The sequence below is a fragment of the Polyodon spathula genome, chromosome 15, assembly GCF_017654505.1.
Source record: "Polyodon spathula isolate WHYD16114869_AA chromosome 15, ASM1765450v1, whole genome shotgun sequence".
NCBI lineage: Eukaryota > Metazoa > Chordata > Actinopteri > Acipenseriformes > Polyodontidae > Polyodon > Polyodon spathula.
Window position 1 is genome coordinate 7,644,864 of NC_054548.1, and position 23,510 is coordinate 7,668,373.

Consider the following 23,510-nt stretch of genomic DNA (forward strand, 5'->3'; position numbering starts at 1 on the left):
TGCTTGTAAAAATAATAATAAAATCGGTGACACGGTTATTTCATATATACAATATTATAACAATCTCCTTATGTCCAGTCTCACCGATAAGGTTGACCAGCATGTCCCACTGTCCTCCGTCGTTGGAGGGGTTGGACAGAAGGAACTGGACCAGCCTCCCGTCCACAGGCTCTTTCCGCAGGGCTGTCTCCACGTAGGCGTGAAGGAAGTAGTAACAGCGCTCAATCTGAACGATCAAGACAAATGGGGAGGGCTGTTCAACTGATCTGAAATAGGTGTTCTCCTAAATTATCAACACACAATACCAAGGGTACAGGAATCTAACAATGTATTCCTATCTCGGAAGATATTTAAAAAACGTGAGGCAAAATCCTCTGAGTGATGCAAACCAAGGCAAGATTATAATCCACCACCTAGGAGTTACAGCCCTGGCTTTCCAGCTGCTGTGATTTAAAAGGTGCTGTACAGTCAGAGACACAAAAAAGGCATGCTTGCAATCTCATTTTCTTACTGCGTGCCTAACGAATACAGCAATAACGCATGCTCACTTCTACAAAGGTAAACGTGCTGTTTTGTGGCTGCTCTGAGTCCATGTGTTACCTTATCCCAGAAGAACAGATAGGACTGGCTGAACTCGAACTCTTCCATGTTAAACTTCTTCATGAACGGAAGACGCATCACGTTGAGGCAGGAAAAGATCCAGCACCTTCCTGAAAGTGGCAAACGACGCAGGCCTGAGTAACGCGACTCATTACAAGGGAGGTCACGTCAGGGCTTTACGACAGAAAAAAAAAAAAAAAAACACACAGGAGTCGACTGATCAGCTGCAGTCATCCTGCCGCTGATAATACAAACCCACTCAAGAAAAGAACACAGGACAGAGATGCCAACAGAACAGATTCCACAGGAGCCTGCTGCAATCACAGGCATTGGTTTAACCTTAAGGTCTTAATGTCAGTTCAGTGCAGCATCAGTAACACGGTGTTGGGTTTCAAAAAAAGTTATTTTAGCCCCTGGACCTTACTCTGTCAGGGGCACCCTTCCCTCCCTCTCTGCCTGCCTGCCTGCCTGCCTCCCTCGTCCCAGGCAATTCACAGCCATACAGCAGGACGCTCTATAAGAGTCCCCAGACGCTCTATACGAGTCTAAACACGTAGCACCCCCATCAGCATCATTAAAAAATGGATAGTCATGAAGTACATTCACTGCCATGTGAATTACACAGATGCAATAATCCCTGCCGTGCCTCACCTGAGCTCTTCTGGTGTGTGATGGGCTTGCCCTCGCTGGGGATGGCGTGCTGGAAGACGTGGACGGTGTCCTGCACCGTCGTCCTGTGCAGACACACCTCCAGAGGGTCGATGCAGGTCGACACATTCTGAGCCAGCAGGTAGCGGGGCTCCGACTTCAGCTTCTTAGTGAAGGAGGCGACCTTCTCAGGGCTCAGACCTGCAGGCAAAACACTGGCCTCTATTTAAAGTCTCGGACTCTGTGCATCTTTTTTTTTTTTTTTAAATCCATTCCAGGTTTTACTATGAGCTTAAATAGCCACAGTTTGTATAGGGTAACAAGCTCAGGTGTGTCTTATTAAAAACTCATAGTAAAACCAGGAACAGATCAAACTGCTATGCAACGGGAGTCATATTAATAATAAAGTAAGTACTAAAGCCTATTTTAAAGGACCCAGGAGTGCCAGACCGCCTGCATAACCAATTTTTGTGAAAGGAACTAAAATAAAGAACACATTGATGCCTGGTTTCACAGACCCTGAGTAGCACTCAGGGTCTTACCTGCAGGATAACATTGCAGATAAGAAGATTACAGCTTTATGACTGTTTGAAGATATACATGAACAAAATAAATAATAAAAAAAAAAAAAAAAAACTTGTTACCTTTACAAGCCCTTAAATTAACCTTTCAAAAAGAAAACAGTCTTAGAAAAATGAACAGTGCCAATATACTGATAATCCAATTTGACCTTACTGTTTTTTTTTGTAATATTTTAAAAATAAATAAATAGATAAATAAATGCTAAATGCCCGCTATTTGTATACTGCTGTGCTAAACCAGAGGCAAAACCCACAGATGCTGACCCGCGTTAACCACAAAACAGATTGGAGAGTTCACTGCGATATTATTAACATTGTAACACGTACCAGTTACATTAATTAAAAGTTAATTAGTGCGGCAATGGGGCGTTCGAGGTGATTTTAAAGTACAAAATAAATCAATTAACGTGTTTTTTTTTTTTTTTTTTTTTGTTATCAATCTAGTTAGTAGATAAGAATGATTAACTTTTACACAAAATAATAATAATTCTTTGTGTATCTACGGTACTTAGTTACACAAAAAAGCTCTAAAAAATAAAAAAAATAATAAATAAAAAAAATATAAAAAAAAAAAAAAAAAATAAAAAAAATAATAAAAAAAAAATAAATAAAAAAAAATAATAAAAAAAAAAGAAAAAGAGATATCATAATCCTTTATATATAATATAAAATAAAAAACAATATAAATAAAAAAAAAAAAATAAAACAAACAAAAAAAAAAAAAATCAAAAAAAAAATATAAATACAAATAAAAAATAAAAATAAAAAAAACAACAAAATCAAAAAAAATAAAAAAACAAAACACAAATAAAAAAACAAACAACAGATAAAGACAAAATAAAACCATACACACATCACAACCTAAAAAAAAATACAAAATAAACACTCACCATCAATATTATCAAATAACAACCAACCCCAAAAATAATAAAAAACCCATCCAATACCAAAACACATACATCACACTCCATCCAACATCCATCAACCAACCTATATAGAGGGTTTTAAGAGTTTGTGTTGGTGGGATTGTGGGTTGGGAAGTGTGTGGGTGTTGGGGGTGCAGGTAGAGTGAGGTTGTGGTGTGGAGGTGTAGGTTGGGATTGGGAGGGACGGGTGGGGGGGTGGGGGTGGGAGAGGTGGTGTAGGTGGTTTTGGAGGGCGGTGTGGTGGGGGTGAGACCCAACCCACCCCCACCCCCACCCCCCCCCTAACCATCCGCCCCACCCACCCCGTGGGAGGGGTTATGGGTGGGGGGGAGGTCCCACACCCCCCACCCCCCTCCCCCCCCCTCCCCCCCCCACTCCCCCCCCCCCCCTCCCCCCCCACACACCCCCCCCCCCAAACTGGAGGGGGGATATGGGGGGGAGGTGAGTGGGGGGGTGGGTGAGGAGAAGGATATGGATGGGGGGGAGGTGTAGGGGAGGTAGGGGGGGGGTGGGTGGAGGTCCCTCCCTCTCCCCCCTCCCTCCCTCCATACCCACCCCCCCCCCCCCCTCCCCACCCCCACTCCCCCCCCCTCCCCCCCCCCTCCCCCCCCCCTCCCCCTCCCCCCCCCACCCCGAGGGGGGAGAGGTGGCCACTCACACACACACACCCCCACCCCCCCCTCCCCCCCCTCCCCCCCTCAACAAAACAACAAAAAAAAAAAAACAAACAACAAAAACAAAAAAAAAGTGGAGGGGAAAAAGACTCAGTGGATCGTGATTAGACGTTGGAATTTTTGTTTAGTTACTCATCCGAGAGATTTGGAACGTACAAATAAAAAAAGAAGCTTGCCAATAGGATTGCTTGGTACAGCCTTCAGTTATAGTAGAAAGTTGTGTAAGGTTACATCACAAATGGGATTTCCACTGCTGAAGTCTCGTAAGCATAATTAGGTTTTGGTTAATTGCACGACTTTTTAGCGTGAGAAGGCATTTGCCCACCTTTTAAAGTCATACAACGTTTTAGACGCACATCTCCTACAGAGAGTGGAATGTGCGTGTTATATGCGAGCTACATCACATAAATAATGACTGTGTAGAGAGCGTGTCGACCTTCTAAGCCAGTTACTTCTAGCCCATTGACGTTTCGAATTGCATTTCGGGTATAGTCCAATAAATTGTTGATTTTATAAAAATGTTTTTAATGCATTCACTCTTTTATATTGTTACTGCTTCCGTTGAAACTAGTTTTCAAGGGATCAACTGTAAGACAATACTGCCATACCAAGCATTTAAATAGCATGGTAAAAGCTGACTTTACCCCGTTCATTACAGTCTGCACAGTGTACGAACGACAAAGCCCTACACAAATTAAAAACTCAATATAATTCACCCTGACCCTGTCTATATATTACAATACGTTTCATAGTACATTTTTAGGTTTTATTTTTCAGTTTAAGCATTTTTTTCTTATGTTAAAAAACAAAATAAGCATTTGTTTTAAGTTTGTAAAACGTATACATATTCGAAAGCCAGGAAAAAATAAGATATGTTTTCCATGGAAACAGTTACTGGAATTGCATTACTCAACCTGTTTGCTATTTAGGTTGATGTCTGGTATTTTTTAGTTTATAATGATAAATAGTGTTCAATATTTTGTTGTTATATAACCCCATGCAATGTACAGAACATAAAAGGGCTCATAATCCAAGATTTGACAGTAGTTTGCAACACATTCTTGCCATCTCATCTCTCAAGAACCACCTGTTCTTTTTCTTGCTTTCCATGCACTTTAGGCTGTGCTTCTGCGACTATTTCATGTATTATGTTACTATCATGGTATTATGCAACTTCCACTGTATTTAATGTACTATTTCATGTATTATGCTACTATCATGTATTATGCACTTTCCACTGTATTTAATGTACTATCTCATGTATTATGCTACTGTCATGTATTATGCACTTTCCACTGTACTTAGTGTACTATTTCATGGTGAACACAATAACTTGCTTGAATTTGTACCAATCTTGACAAAAAATTGTATCATACACTTCTAGCCTCCTATAGAAGTTCTCTAATATGTTTGGCTATCATCATATAAACCCTTGATTTTATACACAATGCAATTTTTGAAAACTTTATAAATGCATTGTTTTTAATAGGTTTTCATCATAACCAAGACAGTCATTTTGTTGATAGAGAAGTAACTAACATACTTCAGCTGTAAGAATTGAAACTGTTTGAAGAAACCAAAGGTGTAGGGTAAACAAAAAGACTATTGAGGCACAATGTATTCTAAATGCAGCATTTGAACCAGGGCAACTATTGAATAATTTCACATAATCTAATATGAAAACATAACCAGGAGCAAATGATCACACAGAAGATAAAACTTTTGCCTAGGTGTATAAATCCAACTGATGTGAGCAATGAATGCTGTCATAAAACATGTCAAACAGCAACAGCAAATTGAGTCTGTTATGTACAAGTATCTGCAAGCTTTAATATTGAATCTGAGGTTTGTGTTCCTATAACATAAGCAAAGGTAACTTTCTGTAGCTGGAAATCTATAATTCTCAAATGCCCAAACTCCAGGTGCAGACCACAAAAATTGCCTTTGGCGATCAACAGACTGCTTGTTTTTAGACGGTTTCTCCTGAGGGAGTGATTGAATTCAAACATTTATAAATATTTCAACAGTTTTTCATGCTCTTCAAACCCCTTGCTAATGTGCTTGCTGCTAGTCCTGGAAGATGCAGCATGCTTACATTTGCTGCTTTATCTGGTTATCATTTACAAGTATCCAGGAACTTTAATAAGGAAAAATACTGCTCTCTGTAGATATCTTCTAATCTGTTTCGAACATGATTCTGGTGTTGGAACTGAGAAGGTTTCTGATTACTGTTCTCTTCAGACTCTACTGCCAAATAGAATTTAGAAGAAGCAAATAGTTCAGTACATTTAAGAAACAAACAGTATTACATTTTAAGATAAGTTAGCCTTCCAGTAAATCTACAAAAATAACTACAAAATGAAATCAAAAGTAAAAACAGACTTTAGCGATGTAGAACTATGGTACATCTGGTTGCCATCTGAGAAGTCTGGACTCCAGCCAATAAGAATCTTGAAAAAATGAAAATTACTTCATTATGAAAAAATAACAAACATGGATGCTACTTTGAACATATTGCTGCTGACTTCAGTAATTTGTATAGTTCTACAATTTGTATACAATATATGTTTTCTTTTAAAAAATAAGATTTGTTTTGTTGTATAATGTTAAAGTTTCACCCAGAAACAGTGTTTTGTTTTTAGCTTTTTGATAACTTTAATCACAAAAATGTGTGTTAAACTTTCAATAAATAATTATATTTATGTATTAATGTAGTTGTGTATTTGTTTAATGAATTGATTAATATAAGCATAGGTGATTGGAAATAAAAAAAGAAACCATATATATTTCTGCAGGAGCCGTTTTAAATATATATATATATATTATATTACTAATATATATCGACATATTACTCACTCGACTGCTTTTTAAATCAGTAATTCCTCTTAAATAACACTGTAAGTAGCAGTGTTGGTTTGAACTGACAACCTGTTTGTCAACAACCTTTAATTTTTGTATTACATAATCAGTCAAAATTGATCATTCCAAGTGCAGTTCTATGAATGATTAAGATAAAACAGAGAACAGAGTTTCAAGATAAAATGTTTCAATTACTAATATAAAGATGAATAGTAACCAAATAAACCGAGGATAAAAGGATAAAAACACATCTACATATTTATTGACACCAATTGTTGTATTGACACCAACTGTTTCTTCAGCATGATGATGAAATTATCCTGGAAATATGTAACGCTACTAACTCTACTACTAGGGGTGTGTGTGTGTGTCTATGAAATATATCTACAGAGAAAAACATTTATATTATGGGCTGTATGGTACTATATCAGGTTTATTGTGTACTCCAGTTACAGGCATGGCTAGTGTTGGTTTAAAAGTTATATATACCCCATTTTGTGTTTTTTACCCCACTGTAAATTTATAGTCAGGTTTTTAAACAGTTCAGGGGTTTAGTTACTCTACAAATTACCCTTGATGAGACAGTGACACAAAAGATCTATTTCCAATACAAATAGCATAAGGCAGCATGTGAGCCCACCTACATTATAGTGCTACCACATCACTTTTAATACAAATCATGCACAATCATGCAATGACTGAAGACTAAAACTGTAACTGTATAAACACAGAGCATTACAGTCATTACAATTTGTGTTCAAATAATAATAATAATAATAAAAAAACTCCAACCATGCCAACGAGTTGAAGCACTGGAGAGGTAAACAAAGGGAAGAGATATTATGGTATGTGTACATAAAAATGAGCAGTCCTCAACACTCCGCCCCCACTGCTGCAACTGCTGATTTGCACTACAGAGTGCTTGCAGGGCTTTTAGTCGTGACTCCCTAGATCCTATGTTGAAGGGTACAGATCAGTTTAAGCCTCTTATTGTGTTCTATATATTCAAAATACACAGAACAGATTAGTACAGGGTTGTTCGCTGCTTTGTGCAGTACAGTTATTCCACTACACACACTGTCATGCGCATAACAATCGATATACGAAATACAGACATGGATTAATATATGTATAGTTCAAATGTACAAAACATTTTCTTTTAAACTAAACTTGAAGCCAGTTATTCTTATTTTTCAAAATGAAATCATTACTTTAAAGAGCTACTTGGCATGGACATAACATATCAAAGTTGTTTTAAGTAAAGATTCAAATTATTGTCATTTTCTCTTTCAGTTATCACAATCTCAGTGACTTTTCTCATGAGTTTAAAGTGCTGTCGGTAGAGCTCTCAGAAGCATGTCTAACTGGTACACATGGAGAGGTTCGGTGAGGGCTCTCTCTCTCGATCTCTCTCTGAGTGGTCCGGAGGCGGGCCTTGAGGGGTGCTCGATCTATAAAAATAATGCTCTGCTATTTCTTAAGTCTGCCCCTTTAGAAAGTAACAGCGGGAGCTCTGGTCAGAAACTGCGGTTCAGACCACAATAAAACGCCAGCATCTGGAGCGAGAAGATGAGACAGACAGGCAAGCCAGGCTGAGGAAATAATTAGCTACAGACCTGGGGGGATGTGGGTAGTTAGCAGGGGAACCCTGGGCAACATCACAAAGTATAGCAGAAGAATAGCAGGGTGCAGGCTGTAGACCCAAGATGTACGAGTATCGATGGTGGGGGACGCTTTTATTTACCTTTGCTTTCGCCTTTTTTTGTATTATTTTGACACACCTATGTGTGTGTGTACATTCATTATTCTGCTCCTCTTTTACCATTGTTGGTATTAGAGTGAACAGCAGTACAGTGGCACCTTGTGGCGAAATTAATAAAGTACACCCCTGCAGGGTGTTTCAAACACAACTTTCTGTGTTGTGTCCCATAAATGTCCGAGCTTGGTTTTCAAAATTAGCTTCATACAAAAGCCATGCCAAGGGCTATCACGTGATCACAACCATTACAGTCAGTAGTAAAATATAAAATGTTCCTTACCTTTAAAAGTAACTACCCCAACACTGGCTGTGGCAATACCATAGATTTTCCCAAAAATGTGATCCTACATAAAATACAGCTCCCCTTTTTGTTCTAAATTGGCTGGAGTCACACAGTATTATTATCGTTCATTTAACAATCACAGGATAAACGGACCGTTTTAGACAAATAATAATATTAATTCATTCTCCTTGGATTCAATTCTCACAATCCTTATCATCTGAGGTATTGCGTTTCCAAATCTCACCACATACTTCATTTTCAAGTTAAACCTAAAGGACTTAATAAATGGACCTCCATTTATTATGATCCAAGCTCATCTCAGCATCCTTAAATAATAAATGACAAAATGGTTGATAGCACTTGACAATGCTTATGTATCATTATTGATGCAAAACAGTTACATAATTGCAATTTATCAATAACAATTAAAAATAACATTCTTCAAGGTGCAACCCTTGTTTTTGGAGGTCTATTTAGGGCCCACATGATGAAGCAGTGCTGTAGAGGCCCAGGATTCTTTTAAACATGATATAGTATTATGTTGAACAAACTCCAGCTAGTTAGCAATATTAATGAAGTTCTCATATTGGCACAGTCCACCTACCACTAGCGAGAAACTGCACTACATTTTTCTTTCCAAAATATTTTATGTCAGCCATTCATCAGTAACAGAGTAAATCTTGTCTTCTTCAAGTAAGGATCGAAAGCAATTACCATTAGCAACTCTTGTCTGCAGACGATCCTTTCTGCCCTGTATCTGAATCTCAATGATCTCCCAAGTGTCCCCATGCAATTTAACAGCAAGATCAATACACCACAGCAGTTAGCAGCGTCGCTCTTGAAGAGCTTCACAAAACTCTCTACATTTTCTCCACCAAATAAATGTCAAAATATTCCACCAGCTACAATTCTTTGGAGAAATTGTTCTTGCGAAACATTATTGACATACTTTAACCCACATTTCCAGCTTCCTAGAGGCAAGTCAATTCTCATTTGGCAAGAGTCACATCGACATGTGTCCCCTGCTGACTTACTCTGTAGGCATGAAAGCCATCAAAATCTGGAGCAGGGGTTCCAGAAGCCAGAGGTCAAAGGCCTAGCACTGACCCAAGGTCAAGGTGGCAAATGGTCTTCCCTGGAGGCTTGCTTTCATCTCTAACACGGCCTTGAATCCAATCAATGCCATTTTAAACTCTGCCTGTCTTGCAGTCTGTGTTACCTGATCTATGAGCTTTCCTGCAGCACGTAGAGAAGTGACAGTTGACATTATCTTGACAGAGAGATTGCCACTGCTTCTTCTGCTCCTGGAAATCAACTTAAATAGCATGTCTGCATCCATGGAAGTTTTTCTTTAGAATCTATAACTATACTGTTTGAACTATATTTTATTAATGTCTGCGCTTGTTATATTTACATTGGTGCATCTAAGGTTATAGAATTGCATAAAGCAATTACACACATGAACAAGTTGATAGCCACATAAATAGCTAAGGTTTTTATCATCCATTCATGAGAGTCTTGGCAATCCTTTTTTCTTTCACAATTCATGTATTTTGCATTTCAATTAAAAGTAGCATTTATAATGCTTCTTTTTCTCTGTAAAGCAGATTGGAAAGCTGGTAATTAAAAATGATTCCAAAAAAAGCAATATAATCAAGTGAATGGAGGAAATATTAAATATTGCATACATTGGTATATTAAACAAATTTGAAAGAAAGCAACATGTATATCATTCTCACTCAGATTTTTGTTATAAAAAATATTAACTGCAGAAAAAAATCAATTTCACAAGCATGAGAAACCTGAACATTTATACAAACATTAGCTACCTAAGTACCTCTTCAAACTGAAAGCTCCTGTGTGTCTGGTAATCCTTGCAAGGGAAGCATCAAGCACTGAAAATTGTGCACACAATCATTTTAGTTATTTTTCCTAAAAGCAAATCCACACAAAGCAGTTTTGTAAATTATTTGTTATATATTTTTTTAAGACAATCGCTTTTCTTTCCTGCTTTGAGACATACAGGTAAACTATGCTACAGTCTAAGTTTTTTTGTTTTTGTAATAGCAAGGACTACTTGAGGGGTTGGGAACATTATTAATTGTCAGTCTTTTTGTCTTTTTATTACAATTATCCTGTTAAGCGGAGATTTATATTCATAGCCCGTGCAACATGCCCATGTTAACCCAGGCCCGCTGCCCCTGGCTCTGCCCGGCTGATGTAGGAAAAGAGCTGTACATTGTGAGATCACACCCTCACATAATTTTGTCTTGCAATTGACAATACATATTTTAATGCTTAGTTTTTTATGGTAATCTGTTGGGGTCTATAAATGTAATGCAGCCCTGTTGTACTCTACCAGTGAGACAAAATAGAAATGTGTTATAATTAGGCCTCCTACTTTTCGATATTAAACGGTAAAGCTTGTTAAACGCCAAATTCCCCCAAAAAAGAGTTCGACTGAAATAAAGTTATACAGGATAAACAACGTTAAAACCACACCCTTTTTTTCGTAACAAAAATAACAATTTAGAAATCATCTGTAGTTTGTTTAGTTTTTATACTTACTGTCAATCATATCACTGTTCTACTCTGAATGGCTAGAGGCCACTGTCAATCATCTCAGTGATCTGTTAGTATAGTTTCACTGTCACTGTCATTTCACCCAGTTCTGACAGATCTCTTTGACTGAAGCAGCACCAGAATGCTCTCATTCGTTTAAATGACTGTCAATCATCAAGACCTGTATCGACTGTGCACTTTCATTTGCCAGCTCAAGTGCCTGTCTTTCAACGCACCTACTTTTTAAATGAGCAGGATAAGGTGTAGGTGGCCTTTTGCTAGATCTAGTTCTGTTCAGCTATCTAATGTTTTGTTCTGTGCATACTATTTTTACTTGTAAATTTATGCTATAAATTTATATGCTACAGTTTATTCTAGGTTTATTTGAGACAATTTTTTTATTTCCTTAGGATCTTTGTCTTTACAAGGTATAGCTCGCTGTGACGAAACGTTCTTTCAATTAGAATGTTGGTAACCATGGTTTTATTGCATGTTGAATATGACAAAGGGGCTTCGCTAAATGAGACGCTTCTCAATAGCATAAAGTCTGTGAAAAGTCGATTTCATCCATTCTCTGCTTGAATTGAAAAATAAAGATCGGGAAAAAAAACACGGTAAATTCTTTCTAAAATAAACATCGATATTAATTGTCGATTTGGCAAAAAATAAAAATCGAATAGTAGAAAGCCTAGTTATGTAATATAATATTATACAGTCAGCACTCAAATATCCATTACCCAAATACACGTGAGTCACGTTTTACCGCCCTTGTATTAAGAATAAAATCAAGCCCCATTACATATATGTAACAAATGAATGCCCCTCTCAATGTTATAATGTACTTGTTTATTCGTCACAGCCCACTTGTTTTGTTTTTTTCTCGCATGACAAATCAGTCACTCTTTATTGCGCGGTTACACAGCACATCATCCAATTTCACATGATGAAATGCAGCAAAAACAAAGCGAACGACACAAGCTACGGTAAATGTTACTCATAAACAGTTCTACATACGGTGATGCATTTTTTTTTAAAAGCTGTGATCTTTAGTTTCTTTGGTTCATACTACAATCAGGTGCACCGACCCGTGATGACGGCCCCAAAGGCGATGGCATGATGATGACGGCGGAGTATGATCCCGAAGCTTTCCTGGTCACGTTTGAGCTGCTCGCTACCACCGCATTATGGCGTCGATTGTTCTGGGCAAGCCAGTTAGGACCCTGCACTGAAAATACAAATCTGCGAGTATCTGTAAATTGTTTGGTTGGGTATGCACGCAGCATGAGATAGCTGAGCTAGCAAGCGTGTAAATGGGTGACGGCTAAAATGCAAAACAATTGTGAGTGAGTTGATTTTTGTAAAGACATAATTGTTAGATTTAGTTTAATGTTTGATATTGGCTGTTAAAGTGCAAACATTTGTGACAGTGTCTCTGAACACATACCTTTTCTTTTAGAAGTTTTTTTTTTTTCTTCCATTATAAGGGTCAAACTAACAGAACTGAATGATAATGATAAAACCTACATCATTGGGTGATGTTAACAGCGTCACGTAGAGACTCTTTTCAAACTAAAAGTATTGTTCTGATACAAGGTGACAACCGTTGCCTCTCTCCTCTGCTTCTCCCTCCCAGATACATACAGACCCCTTTCTCTAATCTTAGCAGTCATGAAACCATTTCAATATTTCATGTATTTGAATTATTGTACAGTGTTTCAGTGATATATTGAAGTAAATATTATATTCATTGTTTTTTTCCCCTACTACAATTATACATTATACAATTATACATTATTTGCATACTAGAGTGACGCACTGTTCATTGCTGTGACTAAAGTGTCGAACAGAGTATTGTATTGTTATTAAAAATGATCATAGAAGTTCAAAGAAAATTACAGACAACCCAAAAATTGCTTTAGTCTTGCTTTACTTGCTTACTAATATATGATTTTTTTTTTTTTTTTCAGTAATAGAAATTCAATAGACTAACCTTAAGAATGTAATTGATGCTGCCAACAGGATTACAAAGACACTGTTCAGTGTAGTCAGGGGACACCTGATTAGCAACTGAGTAATTGTTAATTGATTGATGTATCTCCTCACCTCTCTCAGTAGGGCTTTTATAAAGTGTTTTGTTTGTAATGGGCTGCTCTGTACAATTGGACAGCAGATTACCATACATCTTCTTTTTATGTTTCGTTTTATCTGTAAGAAGGAAACAAAGCGAGTTAAGTATGATGGTAAGGTCAGTACAGTGTAAATGACCTTCCATTTGCTCCTGTCTTTGCACAAAGAATATTACGTGAGTATGTTGAAGCTAAAGTAAAACCGCAGCGATTGTTTTATCGATTTCCTGTTCCACAGGACAAAACCACATTATGACTTTAAGATAAGGTGATAGTCTCGTTTCTTTATGCACAAGTGCCTGTGATTAGTTATTACACTTCAAACTTTTGTGAATACTGCATTTATTCAAATTAAAAAACTAAAAACTAAAAAAAAATGTACAAACACTTTTTTACCCTGAGCTAACTATGTTACAAATAAAATGCTATTAGAAATCTCTATTGTTCATCCACAATTAGTACAGACTTATTTAAATAAACAAGTCCAGTGCCACAACAGGCAACATATATAGATTAAACAAAAATGATAAGAAATAGCCAAGCTCTTTAGGAGAAATCCAGGCCTTTCATTCCTGCCACTGTAGCTGTAGCTGCTGTACAGGCCTGTGGCAGGACTGATCACGGTGCTAAGCAGTAGAAAAAAAATTCTAGAAAAAATCAATTTTTTTTTTAAATTTATTTAATGATTGTCTTTATTTATTGACTGGATCAAACAAAGTTATTTTAGTGTAACATGTTTGATATTTAGAGTACAGTCACATACACTGTGTATTATAAGTGTTATATTGAAATGTATTCTGAATATTACAGAACAAATTTTAGTTTTTTTTTTTTTTAATGTTTCACTGTAAAAGTGCATAAACAATAAATCTTGAATATAAGGAGCGACACTGATTTGAGGTACTTTAGAACTAAACTAATATCTTTGAACTCAATACAATCTTTTTACTTTCAACAGGTTTAAAATGATGCTCAGAAAACACACACACACACACACACACACACACTATATATGACACACACACACACACACACACACACACACACACACACACACACACACACACACACACACACACACACAGTTGTAATCAAAAGTTTACATACCCCAATGGAAATTTATAATTTCTAGAAACTCAAAAACAAAGAATTTTAGAGAAAATCTTTTGTAGCATAAGGAAAAAATGCATGTTTTTTACACTATTTCATGGAATGGCATTGAGCATGAGCACTATAGCAACTCATAAACTGTGTCTATGGCAATTCGAAATGCATCATATGATCAGTAGTCCCAAAACAGCTCTACAATGCAATACAGAGGCGTTAATCTAAATGCTAGTTCATACATTTCCCAAAATACTTAACACTCAGCTGTTCTAACTTGGGCAATTCATTTAATTCAATATGTTCTTCTCTGGGGCGGCTCCAAAATAATTCACACAAATGAGTTTGTTTTAATGAGAACTGATTGTGTATTCAAACCTGTAATAGAATCGCGTTTGTTAACTTTCACATTCAGAAAATACAAAAAATGTGTTAATCTTAATTTGGACAAGTGTAACAGAGCAGAGGCTGACTGGTGACTATGCACTCCCTGAGGAAACATCTTTACCATAGCAAAAAAGAGACAGACCTATTTGCACAAGCATTACATTGCTTTTAAAATCCATAATGGCAATTACACTGCCACTAAATTGGGCTAAATTGTAATTTTGATCACTAGTCTTCTTTAATTGAACACACCAGCTGCAGGAATAAGAAGAAAAATGTGTCAGCCATTTAATAAAAATACACACACAGTCCCATATTGTTAAGACATTTAGTTGATAATTCCATGTTTACCCATTCAAAAATGGACAGTATGAATAGCACTGAACTACACTACATATTAGCACAATGAATGATAAACAGATGCATGATTAATCGATCAGTAGAAGGACCACTACAATAAAAAAAATATTGTTTTATTTATAATACAGGTGTATTATACTGTACAATCCTTAGCTGACCTTAACAATGTTGAACAAATACCAAACAGTGGTTCTGATATGGTAGCACACATGTACTAATATGGTACCATGCTTCTGCAGTGGACTACTGTATGGATTGGTTCTTCCCATTGTGTTAATATTGTGATAACATTCCACCAATGGCATACAATATTGTGGATGCCCTTATGTGCTGCCATATTCAGGAGCCTTTACATTTCAGTTAAATATCCCTTAGTAAAGGGTCTGAACTGTTAGTGCAGTCTAATGAAGCATTTTCTATTATACTCTCCACTCTATTATAGTCTCCACTCTGGAAATGGGCATTGCTGTATATCTGCAGAGCAGTGGTTAGGTCATCTGTTTCTGTCCTTGAGCAATATCATGCTCCTACCTGCTGTATTTCGCGTGGTGTCTGTTTATTATGTTCGTTCAGAATTTTGCCTTCCAGAACTCTTTATCAGAAAGCACATTCCCCACATGTAGTTTAAGCTGCAGAAATACAAGCTTCCTCATGCCTTGGAACCTCACATATAACATTTACGCTATGTATTTAAAGTACAGTAAATCATGGGCTTTTGTCTTCCAGGGTCCAGTAGCTTGCCAACATCCACTGTAGAGCTCTGTAGCATAAAGAGGTGATTTGGCTTGGTGGTGGGACCAGAGGATGTTTACCGACCTTCATTTCTCCTGAGCTGCTGTGTGGATTTGCAGCAGTGAGGTACCATAATTGGGTCTTTCAAATTGGGGAGAAAATCAGGGTGAAATAATTGGACTGGTGTGATTGGCATAGACCTACAGTACTTGGGCAATTTGTAAATGCTTATTAGTTGTCAGAAAAATCTAAGACTTGGGATAAGGAGCAAGTATATGAATGCTAACGAGTAGTATTACATCAACAAGTTTATTTTCTCCTCAGTTTATACAAACATTTTAGTTGGTGTGAAAAGTATACCTTTACTAAAAGTCTAGGGACTGTTAGATATGTAAGTTACCTAAGCAGCTTACTGATTAGGGCTGCCAGGCTATCTAATATTCTGTCAACACTGAGGATGACCATCAAGTGATGATATGGTAAATTGCCAGACGTGAGATCTTATGATTAAATAGTGTGGAAGTTATTGTAGTGCACTGCGTGATCTCATGCATGGAATTGCACTGGCATAAGCAGTTATGTTTTATGATCATAAGAACTGAGAGACACTGTATACAATCTGTAAAACAGCAATTGATTGAATTTCAGGAACAGTGAATGAGTTTCTCAAATGTTCCTTTCCGAGCTGAGTAACTGAAGAGAGATTATCTTGAAAGAGTACAGCTGTCAAGAGATGTATGCCATATTATTGTGTAGTCACTTTTAATAAGCAATTATTGCATCGTAAAAATAACACTTTTTACATATACTATACCTTTTTATTTCAAATCCACCACCATGTTTAATATCACAAAACCTGCTTCTCAAAACCAGATATTTTTATTTATTTATTTTTTGTTAACTGGATAACGTTAAGAGCATAATATAGTGAGGTCTTTATCAGTGTATTCCACTGGTCATCTCCTGTACAATTAGCCTTACACTGGAAAGTGGTCCCAAAATCATGGAATTATGGATATCAAGCATTAGTTACATTTTTATGAAGAATTTCAGAACCTTCTAAACGACTGAGGAGCTAAAATATCATCTTCATTATTGTTTGCTTCTCAAAATGTTCTTAGTATATAGCAATGTTTGGTGATCCTCAAGGAATAGCACAGTGCTTTATCAGCATCCTGATTAAAAAGTCTAATGTGGTAAGAGTAAGGCATATTCAACCATGGTTGGAGTACCTCATGGGGATATATATATTATATATTATATATAATATATATATATATATATATATATATATATATATATATATATATATAATATATATATCCTCCATTTCACTCTGTAAAGATTCTTTTTGGATTTGTTTCACTTTCATTCCCCTGTAAATGTATCACCCATGATAATGTGTGTGAATACAAATTAAAAACAAGTATCATGATCATATTGAAAAATACATTTTACTAATATGTACAACCAAATGAGAGTAATGGCAAGTAATGTATACATAGTAACCACTACAAGATGTCCTTTACAATTCTGTTATTATGAAACAAAGCCAATCAGTTGTCACTTGCAATGAATCTCCTAGCGGCTGAGGAGTTCGTAATACTGACATTAACATAAGAAAGACTTACTTCTCGACTACAAAGTTTGTTGTTTAGTAGAATGGTAACACATTTGTCTTTGAACTGTTTGGTTTGTGGCTCATGTCCAGCCAACGTCAAATGCCAATTCATTACAGTGGCGCCCTATGGGAAAGAATCCTGACCCCTGTGGTTGAAACAGCAAGCCGAACGGTTGTGTTCTTTGTATTATAGTGATAGCATGTATGCTGGCTTGCAAGACATGAGTAGTTGAAATTACAAGCCTAACTTTGAAACCGACTGAGCCTAGGTGGGTTTGTACTTGTGTTTATGCTTGAGGACAAGCTTTGATTAAGCGGAGAGAGAATGTAATCAAATCTCCTCCGTGCGGCTGATGAGTTATTAATACTGACATCATCATTAGACCTGTATTTACCTCCTGACTACGGAGCTTGCTCTTTACTTGAATGGTAAGATGTTTGTCTTTGAACTATATGGTTTGTGGTTCATGTCCAGCACTTGCCTTTCAATTTAATTCAGTGGCTGAGATACCAATTAATTACACACTGACCAAATTATGAATACTATTATTATAACCATTTGTGAGCTCATAGTGGTGGAATTTGTCATGTTACACAGTCTTCTTTTTACAACCATTTTCATTGCAAATACTGATCTTTGTTTCTTTTGTTTCACTCAGGTTCAATTTTAGAGGGGCTCTCAAAGAGTTTAGGGGGCCCTGGTACTCCTGATAAAAACAGCACTGTAAAATAAACACACACACACACACACACACACACACGCATATATATATATATATATATATATATATATATATATATATATATATATATATAATATATATATATATATATATATATATATTGTGATGATGTGTATGTACCAAACGTCAAGATGGAGGCTTTTGGACCCTGGGGATAGCCACACACATTGTATGATGACGAATGTAACAATTGCTTAATTGTATAGTTAAGGTAACAATTGCTTAATTGTGTATTTAATGGGCAAATGCTGATCAGATGGGAGTGATCAAGTTGGAGTTAAAAAGGTTTTCAGTTGGTGTGTTCAGGGGAGAGGGTTGAAACGGAGAGCGAGGAAAGAAACTGATCGGTGGAAAGGTGTGTCGAAACAAAGGTACGAGTTCTGACAAAAGTGCTTGAATGTGATTTGGTTTAGGTGATTTATGGAATTGATTTAAACAGGGGAACAGGCTTACCCTGCCCTGCATTAGATAGAATTACTGTTAACCAGTTTAATTAGCGCCTAAAGAAGGGCTAGGTTTTGTTTTATGTTTTTGTTTGTTTATAACTTCTGTTTGCTAATAAACGTACGCCACAGCGTTTACAGAGCACTTCCATTGTGTCGTGTAATAATTAAAGAAACAGACACCTGTTTGAAAGAACAACGCGGACTCCGGCTGAAAAGGTCAGAATACATCACATTTGGTACCAGAAGTGGGGTTCTGTTTTTTTTTTGAGTGAGAACCCCTCAACATGGAAGAGTTACTTAAAACAGTTATACAGGCAACGACAGCGCAGCAACATGCCACAGCGGCTTTACAGGAGCATACCAAAGTCCTGGCAGAACAAGCGGCGCAGGATCGTCAAGAATGGAGACAACTATGGAGCCAGATGAATTCTGGAGACCGGGTGGGAGCAGCTTCTGAGGGACCACGTCCTATACGAGCTAGTCATGTTTTACAGAAAATGAACCCAGCAGATGACGTGGAAGCTTACCTTTTGGCTTTCGAAAGGACCGCCGAGCGAGAGGCTTGGCCACCTGAACAGTGGGCAGGCATTGTTGCGCCGTTTTTGAGTGGAGAGGCTCAAAAAGCTTATTTTGATTTGGAGCTAACAGAAGCAGCTAATTATAATCTTCTGAAAGCTGAGATTTTAGCAAGAGCGGGGGTCACCGCAGCGGTGAGGGCTCAACGCTTTCACGCTTGGAAATATGAAGATGGAAAAGCACCAAGGTCACAGCTATTTGACTTAATCCACTTAGCCCGTAGGTGGCTTCAGCCCGAGAAGAATAGCTCAGCGCGGGTTGTGGAAATACTGGTCCTGGACCATTATCTAAGAAGCCTTCCAGTGGGTTTACGAAAATGGGTGGCACAGGGCAGTCCAAGCACTGCAGATGAACTAATCGCTCTGGTCGAGCACCAACTCACTGCCCTGGAAATTGCCCAGCCCACATCTCGTTTTGCCAAAAGCAACTGGCGCCCCTCAAGCCCGAAACAACGCACCGCCGAGAATCCCGGTAAGAATGTGTGGGAAAAAGGGGGCGCTGAAGAGCGGTCTAGAACTGTGAAGGGACCTTGGGCAGGGGAGAATAAATTGTTTGAAATACAGAGTTTTCCGTATAACAGTGTGCAATGTTTTAAATGTAATGGTTGGGGGCACATTGCCAGAAATTGTCCCGAAAGGGAGAAAGTAGAGTCAATGGACTGTCATGTGGTTACTACGGTAAATAACTTATTTTCATGCAATTCACCAAAAACAGAGTATGTGGTTGCTGTTAAAATAGGGGATAAAAGCACAGTAGCTTTATTAGATTCAGGCTGTGGGCATAGCCTGATATCCGCTGACCTGGTGGGGGAACACTTTTCTATAGACCAGGCGGGGGTACGAATAATGTGCATTCACGGTGATATTAAAACCTACCCAGCCACCACCGTAAATCTAAAAATAGGTTCCCAGGAAGTAAAGTTAAAAGTGGGGGTGGTGGCTGGGGCTGTGTTACCTAGGCTTCCTTATCCAGTGATTGTAGGTCGTGATTGTACCGAATTTGCTCGCTTAGTACAGTTACGAGAGGTTTTTGTTGCCAGTAAGGAGTCAGGGCCATCTAGTGGCCAGGACCAAGAATTGTCTGAGTTGTTTCCGTTTGACGAAGAGGTACTAGCTGAACCTGGAAAAACTAGGAAGACACGAAGTCAAAAGTGTAGGACCCAAGCTAAGCCGCAAAGGCTCCCTGGGGGGAAGTATACAAGCAAAAGTACAGATCCCCAAAAGCGTGCAGGGCAGCCTAACAGGGAATCTGAGTCACGGGAAAATTTAGAAGATAACCTCCCCGAGATGTGGGAGGAGCTAGCAGTGTCTACTTTTGACTTCAAACGGGAACAAGTAGAAGATAAAATCTTACAATATGCCTTTAATCAAGCTGTGGTACCGGACGAATGTTATTGGGAAAATAGGGACACTGTGACTGTACCCCATTTCATTGTTAAAAATGATCTCTTGTATCGGGTCACTAGAACTGAATGTGGGGAGTGGTTAGAACAGTTACTGGTGCCAAGTAAGTTTAAAAGTTTAATACTACAGCTGGCACACAGCCATCTGTTAGGAGGGCATTTAGGCACACAGAAAACCAGAGACCGGGTAATGATGCGGTTTCATTGGCCGGGAGTCTATAAAGATGTAGAGCGGTTTTGTATAGCTTGCCCAGAATGTCAACTAGTCGCTGGCAGGAAACCTACTCGAGCCCCGCTAGTCCCGTTACCTGTCATAGACGTGCCATTTGAGAGAGTGGGAATGGACTTAATTGGGCCCCTGGAAAAGTCTAAAACAGGGTTCCAGTACATTCTGGTCATTGTGGATTATGCCACTAGATACCCCGAGGCTATACCGTTAAGGAATACTAATTCAATGAACATAGCACAAGCGCTGATACAGGTCTTTTCTAGGGTCGGTTTCCCTAAAGAGATCCTTACCGACCAAGGGACCCCCTTTATGTCCACAGTTATGAAAGAAATGTGTAAGTTGTGCAAAGTAAAAAAAATTACTACCTCTGTTCACCACCCACAAACGGATGGTTTGGTGGAACGGTTTAATAAAACGTTAAAACAAATGATAAAAAAGGTAATGCGCATAGATGGCAAAGACTGGGATAGTTTTCTTCCTTATCTTATGTTCGCTGTCAGAGAGGTTCCTCAAGCGTCGACTGGGTTTTCCCCGTTTGAATTGTTGTATGGGAGACAGCCGAGGGGAATCTTAGATGTTGTCAAAGAAGTGTGGGAGGGGACACCACCTGGAGGGGACAATCTGGTTGAGTATGTATTAAAAATGAGAGAGAGAGAATGGAAAAGGTCAGCAGGCTGGTGAATGAAAATCTGGTCAGAGCACAAGAACTACAAAAGACGTCGTATAACGCCGGTGCTCGTTTAAGAGAGTTTAAAGTTGGAGACAAAGTGTTAGTTTTGCTGCCTTCACATGCACACAAGTTTTTGGCTAAATGGCAGGGACCTTTCCAAATAGTGGAGAAGTTAAGTAATGTAAACTATAAAGTGTGCCAGACAGGGAAAAGGAAACCATACCAGATTTACCATGTCAATCTGCTGAAACCGTGGGTAGACAGGGAACCTTTAGTAGGCACAGTACAGTATGAAGAGTTAGAACTGGGTCCTGAGTTGCCGGGCACGACAAGTGTAACTGAAATAAAAATTGGTAAACACTTGACTGCGGAACAGAGTACTAAAATTGAAGAACTAATTAATAGATATGACGACGTGTTCTCAGACTTGCCAGGGAGAACTAATCTTATATCCCATAGTATTATTACCCCTGTGGGAGCCCGAGTCAGAATGAAACCATTTCGAATTCCAGAGTCAAAACAGGGTGATCTGGCTAAAGAAATAAAAACGATGTTGGAATTACAAGTAATTGAGGAATCAAATAGTGACTGGTGCAGCCCGGTGTTGATGGTGCCAAAACCTGATGGAACTATAAGGTTTTGTATGGATTTCAGAAAAGTGAATGAAATATCAAAATTTGATGCATACCCAATGCCGAGGGTGGATGAATTGCTAGAAAGGTTGGGAAAAGCAAAGTATATCACCACACTCGACTTGACCAAAGGCTATTGGCAGGTGCCGTTGTCACCAGAGTCGAAAGAAAAAACAGCATTTGTAACTCCACAGGGTTTGTTCCAATTTACAGTGTTGCCTTTTGGTCTGCATGGCGCACCAGCCACATTTCAAAGGCTTATGAACAGGATACTCAGGCCACATAGTCACTATGCAGCAGCTTATCTTGACGATGTGGTCATTTTTAGCATTGATTGGGAGTCTCATGTATACAAAGTGGAAGCGGTATTGAGATCGTTAAGGGAAGCAGGCTTAACAGCTAATAAAAAGAAGTGTGCATTCGCTCTGCAGGAGACAAAATATCTGGGGTTTTCACTCGGACGTGGCTTAATTAGACCACAGCAAAGCAAAATTGAAGCTGTTTTGTCTTGTGCCCGTCCAGTGAACAAAAAACAAGTCTGAGCCTTTCTCGGACTTATTGGCTATTATCGCCGGTTCATTGAAAACTTTGCCTCAAGAGCTGTGCCCTTAACGGAACTCACTAAAGCCTCCGTGTCTAACATGGTAAAATGGTCAGCAGAGGCTAAAAGGGCATTTTTAGACTTGAAATCAGCACTGTGCTCGGAGCCTGTTTTGATAAGTCCTGACTTTGATAAACCGTTTGTATTACAAACAGATGCTTCGGAAGTGGGTCTAGGGGCAGTGTTATCACAGTCCTGTGAGGGGGAGGAACATCCTGTTTAATTTTGAGCAGAAAGCTCCTACCAAGGGAAAAAGCATATGCCACAATAGAAAAGGAGTGCTTAGCTGTCAAGTGGGCAGTGGACTCGTTGAGGTATTATCTCTGGGGAAGGAGATTTACTCTGGTTACAGACCATGCCCCATTACAATGGATGTATCGTCAGAAAGACAAGAATGCGAGAATAACAAGGTGGTTTTTAACATTACAGCCCTACTGTTTTGACTTAATACATAGAAAAGGTAAAGAACACGTAAATGCTGATTTCCTGTCTAGGTTTCCACAGCCAGCAAAAATCTTGTATGCCCGACCCCACGGGATCGTGCAGAGGGGGAGGGTGTGTGATGATGTGTATGTACCAAACGTCAAGTTGGAGGCTTTTGGACCCTGGGGATAGCCACACACATTGTATGATGACGAATGTAACAATTGCTTAATTGTATAGTTAAGGTAACAATTGCTTAATTGTGTATTTAATGGGCAAATGCTGATCAGATGTGAGTGATCAAGTTGGGGTTAAAAAGGTTTTCAGTTGGTGTGTTCAGGGGAGAGGGTTGAAACGGAGAGCGAGGAAAGAAACTGATCGGTGGAAAGGTGTGTCGAAACAAAGGTACGAGTTCTGACAAAAGTGCTTGAATGTGATTTGGTTTAGGTGATTTATGGAATTGATTTAAACAGGGGAACAGGCTTACCCTGCCCTGCATTAGATAGAACTACTGTTAACCAGTTTAATTAGCGCCTAAAGAAGGGCTAGGTTTTGTTTTATGTTTT

General features: G+C 38.4%; 1 protein-coding gene across 1 annotated transcript in view; it reads right to left on the bottom strand.

Moving 5' to 3' along the window:
• LOC121327498 (bleomycin hydrolase-like) overlaps positions 1-9,516 on the bottom strand; it is a 33,439-nt gene extending 23,923 nt beyond the window's left edge. The window contains exons 1-4 of the mRNA XM_041271567.1: positions 9,438-9,516; positions 1,252-1,470; positions 601-710; positions 85-226 (exon numbers count right to left, since the gene is read on the bottom strand). Of these exons, the coding sequence (XP_041127501.1) occupies positions 85-226; positions 601-710; positions 1,252-1,470; positions 9,438-9,516 (550 nt within the window). The remainder of the gene's footprint in view (positions 1-84; positions 227-600; positions 711-1,251; positions 1,471-9,437) is intronic.
• Between the last annotated feature and the right edge of the window lie 13,994 nt (positions 9,517-23,510).